Source organism: Taudactylus pleione, unplaced genomic scaffold (assembly GCF_031769625.1).
Source record: "Taudactylus pleione unplaced genomic scaffold, aTauple2 ptg000257l, whole genome shotgun sequence".
Lineage (NCBI taxonomy): Eukaryota > Metazoa > Chordata > Amphibia > Anura > Myobatrachidae > Taudactylus > Taudactylus pleione.
Genome location: NW_028284659.1, coordinates 1,463,202 through 1,485,692, shown reverse-complemented (window position 1 = coordinate 1,485,692; position 22,491 = coordinate 1,463,202). Strand labels below are relative to the sequence as shown.

At 48.3% G+C, this 22,491-nt stretch overlaps 1 protein-coding gene across 4 annotated transcripts in view; it reads left to right on the top strand.

Annotated features, from left to right (window-relative positions):
- LOC148514844 (uncharacterized) overlaps nucleotides 1-21,743 on the top strand; it is a 141,281-nt gene extending 119,538 nt beyond the window's left edge. For 2 of the 4 annotated variants that reach the window (XM_088480870.1, XM_088480871.1), the window contains 4 exons: nucleotides 3,001-3,246; nucleotides 12,572-12,817; nucleotides 15,397-15,517; nucleotides 19,475-21,743. In XM_088480870.1, coding sequence (XP_088336996.1) covers nucleotides 3,001-3,246; nucleotides 12,572-12,817; nucleotides 15,397-15,517; nucleotides 19,475-19,538 — 677 coding nt within the window. In that variant the 3' untranslated portion in view covers nucleotides 19,539-21,743. The remainder of the gene's footprint in view (nucleotides 1-3,000; nucleotides 3,247-12,571; nucleotides 12,818-15,396; nucleotides 15,518-19,474) is intronic. The other 2 variants (XM_088480873.1, XM_088480872.1) reach the window with 2 other exon arrangements.
- The last annotated feature ends 748 nt before the right edge of the window (nucleotides 21,744-22,491 follow it).

Below are 22,491 nucleotides of genomic sequence, written 5' to 3'. Positions count from 1 at the left end.
TAGTGTAATGGGTGACCTGTGTGCATTGTAATGTGTCCCCTTCTCATGGCAATGCCTAGTAACTGGTGGGGTATTGTGGTATCAGTTACTGTATAATTGTTAGTGTAATGGATGACCTCTCTACATTGTAATGTGTCACCTTCTCATGGCAATGCCTAGTAACTGGTGGGGTATTGTGGGATCAGTTACTGTATAATTGCTAGTGTAATGGATGACCTCTGTACACTGTAATGTGCCCCCTTCTCATGGCAATGCCTAGTAACTGGTGGGGTATTGTGGTATCAGTTACTGTATAATTGTTAGTGTAATGGATGACCTCTGTACATTATAATGGTTCCCCTTCTCATGGCGATGCCTAGTAACTGGTGGGGTATTGTGGGATTTGTTACTGTATAATTGTTAATGTAATGGATGACCTCTGTACATTGTAATGTGTCCCCTTCTCATGGCAATGCCTAGTAACTGGTGGTGTATTGTGGGATCGGTTACTGTATAATTGTTAGTGTAATGGATGACCTCTGTACATTGTAATGTGTCCCCTTCTCATGGCGATGCCTAGTAACTGGTGGGGTATTGTGGGATCAGTTACAGTATAATTGTTAGTGTAATGGATGACCTCTGTACATTGTAATGTGTCCCCTTCTCATGGCGATGCCTAGTAACTGGTGATGTATTGTGGGATTTGTTACTGTATAATTGTTAGTGTAATGGATGACCTCTGTACATTGTAATGTGTCCCCTTCTCATGGCAATGCCTAGTAACTGGTGGGGTATTGTGGGATCAGTTACTGTATAATTGTTAGTGTAAAGGATGACCTCTGTACATTTGTAATGTGCCCCCATCTCATGGCGATGTCTAGTAACTGGTGGGGTATTGTGGGATTTGTTACTGTATAATTGTTAGTGTAATGGTTGACCTCTGTATATTGTAATGTGCCCCCTTCTCATGGCAATGCCTAGTAACTGGTGGGGTATTGTGGTATCAGTTACTGTATAATTGTTAGTGTAATGGATGACCTCTGTACATTATTTATAATGTGTCCCCTTCTCATGGCAATGCCTTGTAACTGGTGGGGTATTGTGGTATCAGTTACTGTATAATTGTTAGTGTAATGGATGACCTCTGTACATTATAATGGTTCCCCTTCTCATGGCGATGCCTAGTAACTGGTGGGGTATTGTGGGATTTGTTACTGTATAATTGTTGTGTAATGGATGACCTCTGTACACAGCAATATGTCCCTTTAGCATACATACAGTTTATCCAGTGTGTATCAATTTACAAGAGCAAAGTATTGCGTATATAACAAATTGGAATCTCATGTCAAATGATGTCTCCGTTTATATATATTTATTACAGTTTGGAGAGAGAAAAAGTGGATAAAGATAAAGTACCAAACAATAAGCTCCTGGCATTTTTGAAACACAGCCTGTAAAGTGACAGTTAGGAACTGATTGGTCGGTACTTTATCTCTATCCACTTTATCTGTCCAAGCTTTGATAAATCTCCTCTATGTGTCTCACCAATTGTAGGATACCTAAACACCCCTCCTGTGATCACACACCCAGTACAATGACTGGCTCCTTCTCTCAATGTGACCAAATTAGTATTAGATACTTTTTTAGGACCAATATCAGAATAAATAATGAAGTCATTGATGTCAGAGCTTCATTTGTAGCAGAATAAGAGATTGAAATTGCAACTAGGACCTATCACAGGTCGGGATAGAATTATGTGCCAATGACGCAATATGTTTTGTCTCAATTGTCATAAAGAGATGGAAACTGTAATTGAAAAGATGAAACAGCCCATTGTATCTTTTGCCCTTAGATGTCAGTGGGGCGTATTACTGTATATAACGGTTATCACGTAGGCTACGAAGAGCCTCTTACTCAATCCTAGATATATTATAATAAGATGTCTTCGGATGTTTTATAAAGGGTACTGTATCTTGCTTGACTAATCTTAGAAAGGTGTCGATAGATGAGTTAGTACATGGTGGGTTAAAGTTACTTTTCACATGAAAGGGATATTTAGGTCTAAGGCCCGTATTCAATTTGAGGCAAAAAGTCCGTATCCGCGATACTTTTTCGCCGATGACGTCATTTTCGCCTGTTTGGTTTTTACTCCTTATTCAATTTGAAAGACTTACCGCCTAGACGGAAAGTCAATGCAATGTACTAGGCGGAAAAGTTTTGTCTATGAATAGCAGGCGGAAAAAATTGCAGAATTGGGGTTTTGGGGTGCAACGTTGCAGGAACCCCCGTGCAGCCTTCAAACAGTGCCCCAAAGGTAAACTGCGTCAATTTTTTTTTAAAAAGAACACTTGGGAACACCCCAAACAATCACTTTCATTTTTGGGGCGAAAAAAAAAATGTTGTCGGACAAAGTTAAAAACTAGCGAACTAGACTCCAGGGGGGTCCCCAAGTATGCCCCAGGTGTATTTTTCATTGCAGGTGCTTGTGGCTGGTGGATTTTTCAAAAAAATTTTAACTTTACTTTAGCAACTTTAAAATTTGTTGGGATAAGTTATTTTCTGCAAATAAAACTCCTGAATACTAATCTTCACCACTTATACAAAAACGCTATTTAGCAGCTATTGAGCCCGTTTAAAAACACCAAATACCTTCAGCAAGCCAAATCGGGGGTAACCATATTGAACCCCCATGTCAGAGCATCTTTTGGGGGGTGTTAGGCTGATTTCCATATATCTGACAGGACTTTCCACTTGTTCAAGTTTCGCCAGGTCCCGTTTTCGCGTACTTTCAAATTGAATATGGGGTAAAGCGGGCACGCTCGCAATAGTTTTCCGCCTCCCAAACAGGCGAAGTAGGCGGAAAGTCTGGGAGGTAGAAAAGTATCGCGGCTCGGCTCAAATTGAATACGGCTCTTAGAGTTTTTTCTTGTTTGGCCAAAAAATCTCTTAACTTTAATGGTTTTCGATATTTGAATAATTCAATTTCCCAATCAAATGACTTTTGTTTCTGTTTCTGTACAGGGGAATGGAAGACGCACAGCTTTGCCGTGGAATTCCCTCTCTGTAATGTGCCCCTGTTTATAAAAAGAGATGACCAGACTATCTGTACAATCTTATCAAACTGCTCACAACACATAGACTGTGAGGACAAGGAGTCTAAGGTCTACTGGATTAGTGACACCTCTTTGCTGCTCCTCACAAAAAATCCATCCACTAGATTCTTCCTGGAATATGGACCACCAAAGGCAGCGATCTCACACTATGCAGGTACAGGACAGACTTACACCGTACTCTAATGCCAGATGGAGGGTCAGCGTTCAACACTAGTGATGTTTAATGTAAATCCTCAATTAGAGCGTGCATCTAAATCACACGCAAGTTCGCGTGTAGCGGCCTCTAGTGTTTTGTTGCTCACTGCGCATGAATCGCAAATGTACAGGTGAATCAGAGTCTCATGCTGGGTACACACTAGAACATATGTCGTCTGATTCAGCAGATCGGAGCGACATATTGGCACATTGTCTAGTGTGTACCCATGTGTCGTTAGCGACAACGCCTGTCCGCCCTGCATGCAGGACCAACGGGCGATATCGTTAGCGAGGCCCTTGCTGTCGTTCCGTTGCTCCCAGCTTCAACAAGTGTGTAGACACTTGCCGATTCTGGAACCCCACCGTGTCCCATTGCTAACGAGGTTGGAACCCGAGATAACCGGTCACTTGGGGACACTGTCATTGAAATGAATGTGGAAGCAGTGATTGGCTGAGAGCATGGGAGCAATTGTACAATATATGTAACAAACAAACAAAAAGTAAAAAAAAGAGCATAATAGTTGTCCCCGCATGAAAATCACACAAATAAAAAAATCCCATAAGAAGGTGAAGCTCAGTTCCTAATTTAATCCGTATGGAGGTACGACATTAAATCTATAGATCCGTTTAGTCTAACACAGGCTTGCCTACCCTTCCGATTTGGTCGGGAGCCTCCCGAATATCGGGTGCCGCTCCCAACCCCCCGAAAGGCAGGCAAGCCTCCCGGCTGCCGCCTACCCCCCCCCCCCGAACTACTACTACTACTAAAAATCCCCGCAGCGGGGGGGCCCGATGACGCGATTCGTGCTGAATCGCGACATCGTGGCTCCGCCCCCTGCTTCACAATACCTTTTTCCCGGCATTGTGAAAAGGGGGCTGGGCCACGATGATGCGATTGTGCGGTCACGCCACTGGCCCCACCCCCAAAACGGCATCATAGCCCGGGCGCGCCCCCCGCAGAATGCAGGCATTCAGCTCCCTCCCGGAAGGAGGGAGCTGAATGTCGGCAAGTATGGTCTAACACTGTAATAAGAGTTTATGTCAGTCCCTTCTTCTACTTAGTGGTGGTATATGAACCAAAGGCATACATTTGTAATGTGTCCCTTTCACATGGCAATGCCTAGCATTGGGGTTGTTATATCCTAATTAAAACCTCTACGGAATCCTGCCTATAACCTCTACAGAATCCTGCCTATAGCCTCTACAGAATCCTGCCTATAACCTCTACAGAATCCTGCCTATAACCTCTACAGAATCCTGCCTATAACCTCTACAGAATCCTGCCTATAACCTCTACAGATTCCTGCCTATAACCTCTACAGAATCCTGCCTATATCCTCTACAGAATCCTGCCTATAACCTCTACAGAATCCTGCCTATAACCTCTAAACCATAGGTGACGCTAATTAGCGTTATGAACAGTCGCACACAGCAATAAATACTTTCAGACTTTGGCTTGTGGTCCAGCGCACAAAAAGTTATTATTTAGGCATAAAAAAAAGGTACTTTAGCGCACATGATCTAGACAAAACGTGCAAAGGTTACAATCTATGGTACAATCGATACATACGCCAGCGCACCGGTCCCGGTTACAGTCATCAATCCAGAAGCCTGCGGTCATCCAAGAAGAAGAATGACTCCTAACTGGGGTCGGGACACAGGCTATATACCCGAACAGAACATGATAACAGCAATGTAGACAGACAAACATAATTCCATTGGTTCTTGCTCGTGGATGATCTTCTTATTGAGCAGTTCTAGTAATATGTCCAATCTTCTCCAGATTGCATTGTCTTTCTACTTCAGGGTCCATAGGGTATCCACAGGATAGGTGTGACGTCAGTCATCGGGCACCATAGAGTTAAGCTTTCAGCCTCCCAGGATGCACTAGGGTCCCCCTCCTATACCCCGCCCCTGAGCCAAGGCACCTCAGTTTCGTTTGGTGCCCGGCCGGAGTCGGGTGCACCTGTTGGAGTGGGGGCTAGAAGAGCCCCTGAAGCTTTTCTTCATGCAGCTGTGGCTGCACATCTGGATGTACAGCATGGACAGTCAGTCCTGACGTCCATGCTGTCTTCCCTACACCCCCGCCGGTACCAGTACGTCGGTACCGATCCGGGGATGCTGGTGAGCATCTGGGGTCACAGCTAGCGGTGACCCCAGATGTTCCGGACCATGGCCGGATTCAAGGGGGACAGCATGGTAAGCAGCGGGGTCCCGCAGTGGGTCCCCGCTGTTACATGGTCCAGAGTCCCTAGGCAGGGGGCTCCCTGGGGACTGGCTGCAGCGTGGAGCCAGGTAAGAACCTGCGCTTCCACTACCCCCCTGGGACAGCGGACCGCAGCAGAGCGGTAGCGCTGCGGCGTCCCGGGGGTTAAATGCATGCCAGGGGAGCGCGCCTTCCCTGTCTCACAGTCGGCGCCTCCCCCGCTGCACACAGCCCTCTCTGCAACACGCCGACTGGCCCTGTGGCGGCGCTCCTCCCCCAGGCCAGCCTCCTTTCTGCACCTCGGCAGCCATCTTAAGTACGCATGGTGAACGCTGCTGGAAGTCTGTACGGAGGCATCGTGGTCTGGGTCCCCCCGCATACCTCTCCTCCGCTGTGGTCAGGTCTGTGTATGCAGCGCTGTGTCCTACCAGGCCCTGTGTCTGTGTAGTTGAGTGATCAGCGCTGTTAGTGCAGGAATTGTTATTTCTCTGCATTGTATGTGACTGTGCTAGCGCTGCTGCCTGTAACTTTTCTTCTAACTGTCAGCTTTATTACTGTCCCTGTCCTTTCTGCTAAAGCCCTTGCGGTGCGGTGCTGCAGGGTGGTCTCTCGCCTCTTTAATATATAATTGGTGAGAGGGGTCACATACTTGGTGCCATCATGTCTGAAAGTGATTTTCCTCTCCGGCTACAGTGTACTACGTGTAATGTACCGTTAGCGGAGGGGGAGGGTAGCGCGGAGGTCCTCTGCCTGCAGTGTTTGTCTATGGCGCGGCCTATTACGGTTACAGCACCGGTACAGGAGCCGCCCTGGGCTTGTTTCACTCAGGCGCTTACGACCTTAATGGGCCAGTTAGCTCCGCAGCCCGCGTTTACGCAGATGGGTTTGTCCCAGCAGTCAGTGGTGTCGTCACCCATGCAGGGTTTCCCATGACAATTGGTGGTACCCCACAGTCTCCCTATTTCCCCGCTCCCGGTTTCTCAGGAGCCGGCGTGGGTTAACTCCCTGACGAGTTCTGTACAGCACTTGTCGGATGTGTTGCAAGGGGAGTCTGTGATGCGGCCACATAAACGGCCGGTGGCGTCTCTGTCGGCTCCTTATGAGGATGACGAAGGGACGTCTGATGATGGGGAGATTCTGGATCCTTACGATCAGGAACCTCTCCATACTAAGGACGCTGATGCTAAGTCCAAGGTATATATTCCTGGACTTATTCGGGCAGTCCGCACAGCCTTGGTGATTGAGGACGAAGTTCCCCCAGCGGCTAAATCTAAGTATGCCTTTTTTAAAGATGTGAAGGGCGATGCCACAGTCTTTCCTCTTTCGGGTCAGTTAGTGGACCATTTAGAGGAGGCGTGGAAACAGCCTGGCAAAAGATACCAGCCGCAGAGGCACCTGGCAGTGGCTTATCCGTTCGCGGATAATTATTTTGCAAAGTGGGAATCCCCTCCACAGGTGGATTCTCACGTGACCCGTCTTGTCCGTAGTGCCACATTGCCGATGCCATCCATGTCCTCCCTTAAGGATGCTACGGACCGCAAGGTGGAGATCTGCCTGAAGTCCGCTTATTCCCTTGCGGGGGGGGCAGCACAGTCCGGCTATGGCCATTTGCTGGGTTGCCAGAGCGATGGAGCGCTGGGCGGATTCATTAGAGGCGTCTTTTGATTCCGACTGTCCGGCCGATCAGGCGGAGTTGATTGGTAATCTCCGTGATTCGGCCACTTATATCAACGAGGCGGCCTTAGACATTAGTACCCTGGTGTCTCGAATTTCTTCAGCAGCGGTGGCTGCTCGTCGCACCTTGTGGCTGCGATCCTGGAAGGCGGACGCTGATTCCAAAAAGGGTTTGGAGGCGTTGCCATTTACCGGAGAAGTTCTCTTCGGTCCGGATCTGGACAAGATTGTGGCCACGCTGGCGGCAGCCAAATCGGCATGTCTCCGTCGGCCGCTGCTCCTTCTGGTTCTGGACCATCGTCCTTTCGGTCTTATAGGGCCCAGGGCAGGCCCAAACCACAGTCTTTTCCTCGACAGGCTGGTCCTAAGAAATCGGCCAAGCCCCGGAAGCAGGCATGAAGTACCAGACATCCGGCCCCTAAGCCAGATGACAAGCCTGCGGCCTGACGGTCCGGGCCTCCCTTTGGGGGATCCCAAAGTGGGAGGCCGCCTGCTGCAGTTCGCCCGGTGTTGGTCGGTTACCATGACAGACACTTGGGTTCTCGAGGTGGTCTCCCAAGGGTACGCCCTCTCTTTCCGGCACAGACCTCCGGCTCGATTCTTCACCATGGGTCTACCATCAGACCGGAACAAGGCCACGGAGCTGCGGAAGGTCTTGCACACTATGCTCCAAACTGGAGTTATAGTGCCTGTTCCATTCTCCCAGAGGGGCCAGGGTTTCTATTCAAATCTTTTTTTGGTGCAGAAACAAGTCTTTGCGGGTGCCGAAGTTTCGGATGGAGACCCTACGGTCCATCATTCTGGCGCTGGAACCTGGGGACTACATGGTGTCATTGGACATACAGGACGCTTACCTGCATGTCCCTATTCTTTCGCGCCATCAACAGTTCCTCAGGTTTGCAATCCGCAGCGACCACTTCCAGTTTCGGGCGTTACATTTTGGCCTGGCGACAGCACCACGTGTGTTCACCAAGGTGATGGCAGTCATGGCGGCTTCTCTGCGGCTGCAGGGAGTCCGTATGTTGCCGTACTTGGGCGACCTTTTATTAGTGGCCGGATCTCCCGAGCTCCTTCTACGCCACTTGGACCTGACCATTGCACTACTGCAACGGCACGGCTGGTTAATCAACTGCCAGAAGTCCACTCTAATCCCGTCTCGGCGGATTCTGCACCTCGGAGCCTTATCGGACTCAGGACAGCAAAGGATCTTCGTGACGGGGGAAAAGATCTCTGTTTTACAGTCAAGGGTGCGCAGTTGTCTGCACAGCCGCCGGGTGTCTCTACACTCGGCGATGAGGTTACTGGGCTCCATGGTGTCGGTGTTCGACATGGTGGAATATGCCCAGTTTCACTCCAGACCTCTGCAGCACCTGATCCTGTCCAAGTGGAACGGGCTGCCTCAGTCTCTGAAGTCCCAGATGATTGTGCTCACCCCGAAGGTTCGCCTGTCCCTTGCCTGGTGGTTACAGACGACCCATCTCAGCAAGGGACGTCCGTTCTGGGTTCCAAATTGGGTCCTGTTGACAACGGACGCCAGTCTTCGGGGCTGGGGAGCAGTTTCGGGTCCACACTTGTTCCAGGGCAGGTGGACGCCGACAGAAGCGGAGCTTCCAATCAATATCTTGGAACTCCGTGCGGTCTTCAATGCTCTCCGGCAGGCACATCGGGTTCTCCTGGGTCATCCGGTACAGTTCCAGTCGGACAATGCTACCACCGTGGCCTACATAAACAGGCAAGGAGGAACCCGAAGTCGGGCGGCTCTCGTGGAGGTCTCTCGGATCCTGGTATGGGCGGAGCGCAATCTTCTGGCCATATCAGCGGTCTTCATCCCGGGAGTGCTAAATTGGGAGGCGGACTTTCTAAGTTGCCAGGACGTTCATCCGGGGGAATGGTCCCTGCACCCGGACGTTTTTCAACTGCTGGTGGACAGATGGGGTCTTCCAGAGATCGACCTTATGGCGTCCCGGCACAACAACAAGTTGCCTGTGTACGGGTCTCGCACAAGAGACGAAGGGGCGTCTCTGGTGGATGCTCTGTCCATCCGGTGGATGTTCCGGTTCGCATACCTGTTTCCTCCGATTTCCCTTCTTCCACGGGTAATCCGGAAATTCAAACAGGAAGGAGGGACGCTCCTGTTGATAGCTCCCGCGTGGCCCAGACGACACTGGTTCTCAGACCTTCAGGGTCTGTCCGTGGACAGTCCTCTGCGGTTGCTGCTACGACCGGACCTTCTGTCACAGGGTCCCTGTCTTCACCCGGACCTGACTCGGCTGTCTTTGACGGCGTGGCTGTTGAGACAGCCATGCTGAGGTCCAGGGGGTTTTCCAGCTCTGTGGTGCGTACCATATTACGAGCTCGGAAGCCGTCTTCCGCGAGGATATACCATCGCGTGTGGCATACGTTCTTCCAGTGGTGTCGACCGAGAGGTTATGCACCGCGGGAATTTCATCTGTCTCGGATACTCGCCTTCCTACAAGCGGGACTAGATCATGGGCTTCGCCTTGCTTCTTTGAAGGTACAGGTTTCAGCCCTGTCTGTCTGGTTTCACCGTGGGATTGCTACAATCCCGGATGTGCGCACCTTTATGCAAGGTGTTCTCCGCATTCAGCCGCCCTTTGTTCCACCTGTGGCGCCTTGGGATTTGGCTGTGGTCCTGAGGGCTCTCCAGGGACCGCCGTTTGAACCACTGGGCTCAGTGGATCTTAAATGGCTGACAGCTAAGACTGTTTTCCTTCTGGCTATTGCTTCGGCCAGACGTGTTTCTGATTTAGGGGCTCTTTCTTGTAGACCCCCTTTCTTGATTTTTCATGGGAACAGGGCAGTGCTCCGCACTCGGCCTGAGTTTCTTCCCAAAGTTGTTTCCCAGTTTCATGTTAACGAGGAAATCGTTGTTCCGGCCTTTAACTCACCTGGTCTTTCCGTGGGTGAGGCTTCTTTGGATGTTGTGTGGGCCTTAAGGACTTATGTTGACCGCACTTCTTCCTTTAGGAAGTCAGACGCCTTGTTTGTCCTCTATGGCTTCCGTAAAAAGGGTTGGCCTGCTTCAAAGCAAACTTTGGCAGCCTGGATCCGTATGGCTATTTCTGAAGCTTATCTTCATGAAGGCCTGCCGGTTCCTCCTTCTGTGAAGGCTCATTCCACTAGGTCTGTGGGTCCTTCGTGGGCAGCTCGACGTGGTGCCTCTGCAGTCCAGATCTGCAAGGCTGCTACGTGGTCTTCTGTCCATACCTTTGTGAGGTATTACAGGTTTGACACCTTCGCCTCTCAGAATGCTTCCTTCGGGCGGCGAATTCTCCTTTCAGCACAGGAGCGTCCCCACCCTTAAAGGATACTGCTTTGGGACATCCCCAAGGTATCCTGTGGATACCCTATGGACCCTGAAGTAGAAAATATGAGATATGGTAAGAACTTACCTTTGTTATCTCTATTTCTACGAAGTCCATAGGGTTCCACAGGACTCCCGCCCTGTTGCACCTGTGCTGCAGATGGGCTTTGCTCTGGTCACCGGTTTTTCCGTCTCCCTCTGGTGAGAATGTGATTCTTGTATGTGTCCAGATCTTTTTTCTCTCTCTTCCTTCTCCTCCTCCGGCCTATGGCTTGGTAACTAACTGAGGTGCCTTAGCTTGGGGGCGGGGTATAGGAGGGGGACCCTAGTGCATCCTGGGAGGCTGAAAGCTTAACTCTATGGTGCCCGATGACTGACGTCACACCTATACCCCCAAGGTATCCTGTGGAACCCTATGGACTTCGTAGAAATAGAGATAACAAAGGTAAGTTCTTACCATATCTCATATTTTCTTTAATTGATTTAAATTAACCACAGGCTCAGCAGCCAGAGTTTTATATTTCAACCAATAATTCACTGTGGTCCATAACTCCCGAACGCATAATCCGATTCCCTTGCCGATATAACCGGGTATCTGGAAATAGACAGGGTATCAGTACAGTACCAAACATGATCTTATTATCATGTACTAAACCATAGATATCATATAACATACATTTCACAGTATTGCAAATATAAATAAATCCTTGGGTAATAACCTTTATTGCTGCAGAACCTTTTTATGTAATAATGTGTATATTTCTGATTATATGTAAGTATGCGTTGTGTGTACCTGTCACAGGTCAGGATAGAATTATGTGCCAATGACGCAATATGTTTTGTCTCATTTGTCATAAAGAGATGGAAACTGTAATTGAAAGGATGAAACAGCCCATTGTATCTTTTGCCCTTAGATGTCAGTGGGGCGTATTACTGTATCTGACGGTTATCGCGTAGGCTACGAAGAGCCTCTTACTCAATCCTAGATATATTATAATAAGATGTCTTCGGATGTTTTATAAAGGGTACTGTATCTTGCTTGACTAATCTTAGAAAGGTGTCGAAAAAGATGAGTTAGGACATGGTGAGTTAAAGTTACTTTTCACATGAAAGGGATATTTAGGTCTAAGGCCCGTATTCAATTTGAGGTGAAAAGTCCGTATCCGCGATACTTTTTAGCCGATGACGTCATTTTCGCCTGTTTGGGTTTTACTCCTTATTCAATTTGAAAGACTTACCGCCTAGACGGAAAGTCAATGCAATGTATTAGGCGGAAAAGTTTTGCCTATGACTAGCAGGCGGAAAAAATTGCAGAATTGGGGTTTTGGGGTGCAACGTAGCAGGAACCCCCGTGCAGCCTTCAGACAGTCCCCCAAAGGTAAACTGCATCAAAAAAAACAAAAAAAAAAACACTTAGGAACACCCCAAACAATCACTTTCATTTTTGGGGCAAAAAAAAAAATGTTGGGGGTCCCCAAGTATGCCCCAAGTGTTTTTTTCATTGCAGGTGCTTGTGGCAGGTGGATTTTTCACAATTTTTTTAACTTTACTTTAGCAACTTTAAAATATGCTGGCCCCCATTTTCAGGTACCCCAAATTTGCTGGGATAAGTTATTTTCTGCAAATAAAACTCCTGAATACTAATCTTCACCACTTATACAAAACGCTATTTAGCAGCTATTGAGCCCGTTTAAAAACACCAAATACCTTCAGCAAGCCAAATCGGGGGTAACCATATTGAACCCCCATGTCATAGCATCTTTTGGGGGGTGTTACTCTGATTTCCATATATCTGACAGGACTTTCCACTTTTTCAAGTTTCGCCAGGTCCCGTTTTCGCGTACTTTCAAAATGAATATGGGGTAAAGCGGGCACGCTCGCGATAGTTTTCCGCCTCCCAAACAGGCGAAGTAGGCGGAAGGTCTGGGAGGTAGAAAAGTATCGCGGCTCAGCTCAAATTGAATACGGCTCTTAGAGTTTTTTCTTGTTTGGCCAAAAAATCTCTTAACTTTAATGGTTTTCGATATTTGAATAATTCAATTTCCCAATAAAATGACTTTTGTTTCTGTTTCTGTACAGGGGAATGGAAGACGCACAGCTTTGCCGCGGAAATCCCTCTCTGTAATGTGCCCCTGTTTATAAAAAGAGATGACCAGACTATCTGTACAATCTTATCAAACTACTCACAATACATAGACTGCGAGGACAAGGAGTCTACAGTCTACTGGATTAGTGACACCTCTCTGCTGCTCCTCACAAAAAATCCATCCACTAGATTCTTCCTAGAATATGGACCACCAAAGGCAGCGATCTCACACTATGCAGGTACAGGACAGACTTACACCGTATTCTAATGCCAGATATAGGGTCAGCGTTCAACACTAGTGATGTTTAATGTAAATCCTCAATTAGAGCGTGCATCTAAATCACACGCAAGTTCGCGTGTAGCGGCCTCTAGTGTTTTGTTGCTCACTGCGCATGAATCGCGAATGTACAGGTGAATCAGAGTCTCATGCTGGGTACACACTAGAATATATGTCTTCTGATTCAGCAGATCGGAGCGACATATTGGCACATTGTCTAGTGTGTACCCACGTGTCATTAGCGACAACGCCTGTCCGCCCTGCATGCAGGACCAACGAGCGATATCGTTAGCGAGGGCCCTGCTGTTGTTCTGTCGCTCCCGGCATCGGCAAGTGTGTAGACACTTGCCGATGCCGGCACCCCACCGTGTCCCATCGCTAACAAGGTTTGTACACACTAAACATTGTATAGAGCACAGGTTCTCAAACGCAATCGGTATGAAATCCCGGCTGCCTCATGGCCGGGAGTTCGATTCCCGGCAGCGGCAGCCCAACAGATGCAGAGTTACCGGCAGCGGAAGCCCGACAGCGCTGGAAATCCCGATCGTCCCTAGGTAAGTATATTCTATACTATTCTAACCCCCTAACCAGGGGCGTAACTATACCTACAGGGGCCCCATAGCAAACATTTTTATGGGCCCCCCTCTCAGCCCGCGGCCCCCAATCTCATCCCGCTCTTGCCCCCCCCGGTCTGAGGCACCCCGCACCCCGGCTTACCTGATCCATGGTCGCGCTGTGCAGGGCAGACCCACCTTCCCTCCCGGTCGGCTCCATCTCACTGACTGATGTTGGGAGGAGGTGGCCACACCTTCTCCCAGTATCAGCCAATGGGGAGAGCCGGAGGTGGAGCTGACTGGAGCGGAGCTGATTCATGGTCACGCTGTGCAGGGCAGACCCACCTTCCCTCCCGGTCGGCTCCATCTCACTGACTGATGTTGGGAGGAGGTGGCCACACCTTCTCTCAGTATCAGCAAATGGGGAGAGCCGGAGGCGGAGCTGACTGGGAAGACGCGACCACGGAGCGGGTGGGCACGCAACCAAGGAGCAGGTAAGTGCAGTAGAGGGGAGTGAGGAGACTGATAGGGGAGTGAGGAGGGTGACGAGGGAAGGGCAGCGGACAATGGCCTGGCACCGTAGGTGCAGGGGGAAGGCTGGGCCCCGGGTTGGTCCGGGCCCCATAGCAGCCGCGCCCCCTGCACCCACGGTAGTTACGCCACTGCCCCTAACCCTCCTTAGGGCTGCCTAACCCTAACCTCCCCCCCCAAGTGCCTAACCCTAACTCCCCCTTCCCCGCTGCCTAACCCTAAGTCCCCCCGGGGGTGCCTAACCCTAACCCTCCCTCCCCCTAGCCTAACCCTAACCGTCCCGGGGGGGTGCCTAACCCTAACTCCCCCTTCCCCGCTGCCTAACCCTAAGTCCCCCGGGGGGGTGCCTAGCCCTAAGTCCCCCTTGGGTGCCTAACCCTCCCTCCCCCTAGCCTAACCCTCCCTCCCCCTAGCCTAACCCTAACCGTCCCGGGGGGTGTGCCTAACCCTAACTCCCCCTTCCCCGCTGCCTAACCCTAAGTCCCCCAGGGGGGTGCCTAGCCCTAAGTCCCCCGGGGGCTGCCTAACCCTCCCTCCCCCTAGCCTAACCCTAAGTTCCCCCCGAGTGCCCTAAACCTAACCCTCCCCCCCCCCACGGCTGTACGCTCACGGCGCCCAGCATCCACTCGATCAGGATGCCGGGCACCGGTCTCCCGGCGTTGGGAAAATGACAGGCATCTAGAATTAGACGCCGGTCATTTATCCCACGCCGGGATAATACAGTCGGGAAGCCGGCTGTCGGGATTCTGGCAGCCGGCTTCCCGATTGTATACCTCTCAAACTCGGTTCTCAGGACCCCAAACAGTGCATGTTTTCCAGGTCTCATCACAGAATCACAAGTGAAATAATTAGCTCCACCCATGGATCTTTTAAAATGTGTCAGTGAGTAATGAGTACACCTGTGCACCTGCTGGGAGACCTGGAAACTGCGACCTGTGTGGGGTCCTGAGTTAGAGAACTACTGGTCTAGTGTGTATCGGCCTTTACACATCTCAGCAGTTTCTCTGTATCGGCCGTTTGATCAGGTCTAAGCTTACTCAGAATGGCTGCTGGAACCAGGAAGCTGCGTTGGAAGATGCAGCATCGGATCACCATCGGGAAGCCATCGGCCTAAGTTTACTCCTCTGCTGCGACCAGGAAATCTGCGTTGGAAGATGCAGACCCTGGCCTCATTTTGTAAAATGGCCCGATCTCTTCCCCCGCACTGCCCCCAAATGACTGCAGCATGTCGATTATGCTACGGCTTAGGGGGCACGGTGAGCAGTCTCGCAGACACTAATTGGCACATGTGCAGCTCGGATACTGCGCCGGTCAGCAACCGTCGGGTTTGCGTCCCACCTGGAATCAGACCCAATGTGTGGGAACTTTCCTTAGAGATAACAAAGCAGCGTGTGCTATAAAGTGAAGTTAATGTAGATGTGACCTGCTGTAATATACCTGTATCTTCCCTCTGCAGGGTTATTCAGATCCCATAGAAAAGCTCTGGAGCACGTACCAGGGTGTACAGCGTCAGTGACCGTGGTGGTCATACTTGTAATAGCGTTCGGCCTGGCACATTTCCTTCCTGATAAATCCAGGTATCTGTGTAACCTCAGCTTGTTTTTATTCATTTATACCACCTGCACAATTATCATTTACTGTCATTTCTGTCCCAGTTTGCTATAAGATGAACAGACACAATTACGTCATATCCTGTAGCTACTGGCTTCTATTAAGCCGCTACTTTATTTTGTCCGTCACTATCTCAGTGTATTGTGTGTTTCTCTATGTATTGTGTGTATCTCTGTGTATCTCAGTGTATTCTGTGTATCTCAGTGTATCTCAGTGTATTCTGTGTATCTCAGTGTATTGTGTGTATCTCAGTGTATCTCTGTGTATTCTGTGTATTGTGTGTATCTCTATGTATTGTGTGTATCTCAGTGTATTGTGTGTATCTCAGTGTATTGTGTGTATCAGTGTATTCTGTGTATCTCTGTGTATCTCAGTGTATTCTGTGTATCTCAGTGTATTCTGTGTATTGTGTGTATCTCTATGTATTGTGTGTATCTCAGTGTATGGTGAGTATCTCTATGTATTGTGTGTATCTCAGTGTATTCTGTGTATCTCAGTGTATCTCAGTGTATTCTGTGTATCTCAGTGTATTCTGTGTATCTCAGTATATTCTGTGTATCTCTATGTATTGTGTGTATCTCAGTGTATCTCTGTGTATTCTGTGTATTGTGTGTATCTCTATGTATTGTGTGTATCTCAGTGTATCTCTGTGTATTCTGTGTATTGTGTGTATCTCTATGTATTGTGTGTATCTCAGTGTATGGTGTGTATCTCTATGTATTGTGTGTATCTCAGTGTATGGTGAGTATCTCTATGTATTGTGTGTATCTCAGTGTATTGTGTGTATCAGTGTATTCTGTGTATCTCTGTGTATCTCAGTGTATTGTGTGTATCAGTATATTCTGTGTATCTCTGTGTATCTCAGTGTATCTCTGTGTATCTCAGTGTATCTCAGTGTATTCTGTGTATTGTGTGTATTGTGTGTTCCTCAGTGTATTCTGTGTATCTCAGTGTATCTCAGTGTATTCTGTGTATTGTGTGTATTGTGTGTTCCTCAGTGTATTCTGTGTATCTCAGTGTATTCTGTGTATCTCAGTGTATTGTGTGTATCTCTATGTATTGTGTGCATCTCAGTGTATTGTGTGTATCTCTATGTATTGTGTGTATCTCAGTGTATGGTGTGTATCTCTATGTATGGTGTGTATCTCAGTGTATGGTGTGTATATCTGTGTATTGTGTGTATCTCAGTGTATTGTGTGTATCTCAGTGTATGGTGTGTATCTCTATGTATTGTGTGTATCTCAGTGTATTGTGTGTATCTCAGTGTATGGTGTGTATCTCAGTGTATTCTGTGTATCTCTATGTATTGTGTGTATCTCAGTGTATTGTGTGTATCTCAGTGTATGGTGTGTATCTCTATGTATTGTGTGTATCTCAGTGTATTGTGTGTATCTCAGTGTATGGTGTGTATCTCAGTGTATTCTGTGTATCTCTATGTATTGTGTGTATCTCAGTGTATTGTGTGTATCTCAGTGTATGGTGTGTATCTCTATGTATGGTGTGTATCTCAGTGTATTGTGTGTATCTCAGTGTATTCTGTGTATCTCAGTGTATTCTGTGTATCTCAGTCTATCTCTGTGTATCTCAGTGTATTCTGTGTATCTCAGTGTATTGTGTGTATCTCCAGGGCCGAAACTAGGATTTTTGTCACCAGGGGCAAGACAGTAATTTGGCGCCCCCCATGTAATTCCCCCTGCAGTAGTGCCCATATTGTAATGCCCCCATAGTAATGCCCATATGTTAATACCCCCATAGTAATGCCCCTGTAGTGCCCACCATATAGTAATGCCCCTGTAGTGCCCATGCTCCCATATTAATGCCCCTGTAGTGCCCATGCTTTCATAGTAATGCCCCTGTAGTGCCCATGCTCTCATAGTAATGCCCCTGTATTGCCCATGCCCCATAGTAATATCCCTGTAGTGCCCTTACAGTAATGCCCCTGTAGTGCTCATGCCCCCACAGTAATGCCCCTGTGGTAATGCCCCTGTAGTGCCCATGCCCCAATAGTAATGCCCCTGTAGTGCTCATGCCCCATTAGTAATGCCCCTTATTGCCTATGCCCCCATAGTAATGCCCCTGTGGTAATGCCCCTGCCCCCATAATAATGCCCCTGTAGTGCAGCTTATTAAAAAAAAAAATACTTACCTTGAACCCCGCTCCTGCATCCAGCGTCGCGTCCGGTCCGCCGGCTGCTCCTTGGAACTATGGGGGAGATGTCATGACGTCTCCCCCATAGTGCCCGTGGGGAGAGCCGGAAGCTGGAGTTCGGGAGAGAACTCCAGCCTCCGGCTACACCGCGTCGCTGCAGAGAAGGAGCCGGGCGCCCGCTGGTAATAAATATTACCAGCGGACGTCCGGCTTGGAGCCTCTCTGCAGCGCCGGGCTGGAGGTCACTGGCACCAGGTACAGCGGCTCACCCGGTGCACGTGCACCTCCAGCCCCCCCCTAGTTGCGGCCCTGGTATCTCTATGTATTGTGTGTATCTCAGTGTATTGTGTGTATCTCAGTGTATGGTGTGTATCTCTATGTATTGTGTGTATCTCAGTGTATTGTGTGTATCTCAGTGTATTCTGTGTATCTCAGTGTATTGTGTGTATCTCTATGTATTGTGTGTATCTCAGTGTATGGTGTGTATCTCTATGTATTGTGTGTATCTCAGTGTATGGTGTGTATCTCTGTGTATTGTGTGTATCTCAGTGTATTGTGTGTATCTCAGTGTATGGTGTGTATCTCTATGTATTGTGTGTATCTCAGTGTATTGTGTGTATCTCAGTGTATGGTGTGTATCTCAGTGTATTCTGTGTATCTCAGTGTATTGTGTGTATCTCTATGTATTGTGTGTATCTCAGTGTATTGTGTGTATCTCAGTGTATGGTGTGTATCTCTATGTATTGTGTGTATCTCAGTGTATTGTGTGTATCTCAGTGTATTCTGTGTATCTCAGTGTATTGTGTGTATCTCTATGTATTGTGTGTATCTCAGTGTATGGTGTGTATCTCTATGTATTGTGTGTATCTCAGTGTATTGTGTGTATCTCAGTGTATTGTGTGTATCTCAGTGTATGGTGTGTATCTCTATGTATTGTGTGTATCTCAGTGTATTGTGTGTATCTCTATGTATTGTGTGTATCTCAGTGTATTGTGTGTATCTCAGTGTATGGTGTGTATCTCAGTGTATTGTGTGTATCTCAGTGTATTGTGTGTATCTCAGTGTATGGTGTGTATCTCTATGTATTGTGTGTATCTCAGTGTATTGTGTGTATCTCAGTGTATGGTGTGTATCTCAGTGTATTCTGTGTATCTCAGTGTATTGTGTGTATCTCTATGTATTGTGTGTATCTCAGTGTATTGTGTGTATCTCAGTGTATTCTGTGTATCTCAGTCTATCTCTGTGTATCTCAGTGTATTGTGTGTATCTCAGTGTATCTCTATGTATCTCAGTGTATTGTGTGTATCTCAGTGTATTGTGTGTATCTCAGTGTATGGTGTGTATCTCTATGTATTGTGTGTATCTCAGTGTATTGTGTGTATCTCAGTGTATGGTGTGTATCTCTATGTATTGTGTGTATCTCAGTGTATTGTGTGTATCTCTATGTATTGTGTGTATCTCAGTGTATTGTGTGTATCTCAGTGTATGGTGTGTATCTCTATGTATGGTGTGTATCTCAGTGTATGGTGTGTATCTCAGTGTATTGTGTGTATCTCAGTGTATTGTGTGTATCTCTATGTATTGTGTGTATCAGTGTATTGTGTGTATCTCGGTGTATTGTGTGTATCTCGGTGTATTGTGTGTATCTCAGTGTGTTGTGTGTATCTCTATGTATTGTGTGTATCTCGGTGTATTGTGTGTATCTCTGTGTGTTGTGTGTTTTTTTCTCTTCCTGACTCTGCTGTTATATAATTGGTGTTTTTACTCCTTAACAGAATGTGCTGGATAAAGAAAAACTATCCTGGCCACGCAGAGGAAATACGGCCAGAGAACGTATAGATATGAAGCTTCTGCTCTTCTTCTCACAAACCATCACACATATATACTTTGCTATGTAGTATGTAAGTGCATCATTTAATATGTACATGTACAGTATGTAGCATGTAGTGAATGTATGTTACATACTGTACATAGACTGTTTGAAATCCACAATATCAGCTGCATTTATATACAGTATCTTTTGTATTTAAGGCTCTATAGTAACTTTTGCAATTCTTCACCATGCATATATTATATAGTACATCCTAAACTGTTATGTACAGACAGGAGCATCCGTTCATACCTGGTGCCTGGAGGCAAAGTAGTGATTGGTGCTCCCCCTTCATGCATCCCCTTCTAACACCCCAGCAGCACACAGACCCCCATCCCCTCAATATTACCAACACCCCAGCAGCACACAGACCCCCATCCCCTCAATATTACCAACACCCCAGCAGCACACAGACCCCATCCCCTCAATATTACCAACACCCCAGCAGCACACAGACCCCCATCCCCTCAATATTACCAACACCCCAGCAGCACACAGACCCCCATCCCCTCAATATTACCAACAGCCTGGCAGCACCCAGACCCCCTTTCCAATAAACTACCAATACACTACCTACACCACAACAGCAACCAGACCCCACCTTTAACACTACCAACACCCCAGCAGTACATTGACCCGTTCCTCATACAATACATACATCTCAACAGCAACCAGACCCCACCTATAACACCCCAGCAGCACACAGAGCCCCCCATACATTACCATCAGAACAACACCAGATCTCCCACCCTTCCCCCCAGTTGAAGGCAATCAGACGCTCAGAACAGAATGAGTGTATACTTCTCCTCCTTATTACATCACCCGCAATCTCTACCTGTTTCTGACGAGTTAAGGCCCCTACACACTAGACAATATTTGAATGATATGGCCGATTCCAGGGTATCGGAACGACAAGTCATGGAAATCGTTAAGTGTCAACGCACTATGCGCGCTCCCGCGGCATCATTTGTCGCATAAGATCTTTTGTACATGCAGGAAGACCTGTCAATCTCATTAACGATTCCCCTCAGATCGTGCAGTGTGTACACTCTAACGAATGACCAGGCGATGTGGTTACATTATATAGTTAATGATCTAACCAGCAAACGATGCAAGATAAATAGTTTGGTTGTTTGTTAAATTGCACAGTGTGTATGTACCTGGGAGTTCAAAGGGAAATCTTTGCCGACATCACATTGTTTGCAAGTTGTCTAGTGTGAACCTATTGTAGTTGTAGTTAGCTGCTGTGTCCTACTTCATGCTGCAGCCGGAGCAGAGGAAGCCCGTGAGTCCCTTTGGGCATGTTGGGTGAAGCGCTGACAGAGGAGGTAGGGGGCAGGGCCGCGCACCCCAGCCTGTACACCTGCGCTTTGGGTAATTGTGCAGCTGCTGGCGTGGAGATTGCACAATGACATAACCTGATACAGGTGCGGGAGCAAGGGCTCTGGGGCACATAAATCAGTATTGGGGGTAATGGAGGAGGCCAGGGCGCCCGATGCATGGCTGGCATCCTGAGACAACTGCCTCCATTGTATCTGGTAGTTCCGTCACTGGGTACAGGCATTAATAAAGAGAATGTTTATATATAATAATTAAACTTAGTATGTGAACAAAATGTAAGCATTAGAAGACCCTTCACCAGAGCCATAACTAGACTTTTTGGTGCCCTGTGCCAGAAAGAGCATTGGCGCCCCCCTCATTTTTCAAAAGGACATAATGCACAAAAAAGGGCCATGGGATAGGAGAGGCCAGGGAAGAGATAGGGGAGGCCAGGAGATGCTGGGGTTAAATAGGGACATAATATAGTGCACCTGAGAGAGGGCCATGGCCTCATGGGGAAGGGCCAGGGAAGAGATAGGGGAGGCCAGGAGATGCTGGGGATAAATAGGGACATAATATAGTGCACCTGAGAGAGGACCATGGCCTCATGGGGAAGGGCCAGGGAAGAGATAGGGGAGGCCAGGAGATGCAGGGGATACATAGGGACATAATATAGTGCACCTGAGAGAGGACCATGACCTCATGGGGAAGGGCCAGGGAAGAGATAGGAGAGGCCAAGAGATGCTGGGGATAAATAGGGACATACGATAGTGCACCTGAGAGAGGGTCATGGCCTCATGGGGAAGGGCCAGGGAAGAGATAGGGGAGGCCAGGAGATGCTGGGGATAAATAGGGACATAATATAGTGCACCTGAGAGAGGGCCATGGCCTCATGGGGAAGGGCCAGGGAAGAGATAGGGGAGGCCAGGAGATGCTGGGGATAAATAGGGACATAATATAGTGCACCTGAGAGAGGGTCATGGCCTCATGGGGAAGGGCCAGGGAAGAGATAGGGGAGGCCAGGAGATGCTGGGGATAAATAGGGACATAATATAGTGCACCTGAGAGAGGGCCATGGCCTCATGGGGAAGGGCCAGGGAAGAGATAGGACAGGCCAGGAGATGCTGGGGATAAATAGGGACATAATATAGTGCACATGAGAGAGGGCCATGGCCTCATGGGGAAGGGCCAGGGAAGAGATAGGGGAGGCCAGGAGATGCTGGGGATAAATAGGGACATACGATAGTGCACCTGAGAGAGGGTCATGGCCTCATGGGGAAGGGCCAGGGAAGAGATAGGGCAGGCCAGGAGATGCTGGGGATAAATAGGGACATAATATAGTGCACCTGAGAGAGGGTCATGGCCTCATGGGGAAGGGCCAGGGAAGAGATAGGAGAGGCCAGGAGATGCTGGGGATAAATAGGGACATAATATAGTGCACCTGAGAGAGGACCATGGCCTCATGGGGAAGGGCAAGGGAAGAGATAGGGGAGGACAGGAGATGCTGGGGATAAATAGGGACATAATATAGTGCACCTGAGAGAGGGTCATGGCCTCATGGGGAAGGGCCAGGGAAGAGATAGGGGAGGCCAGGAGATGCTG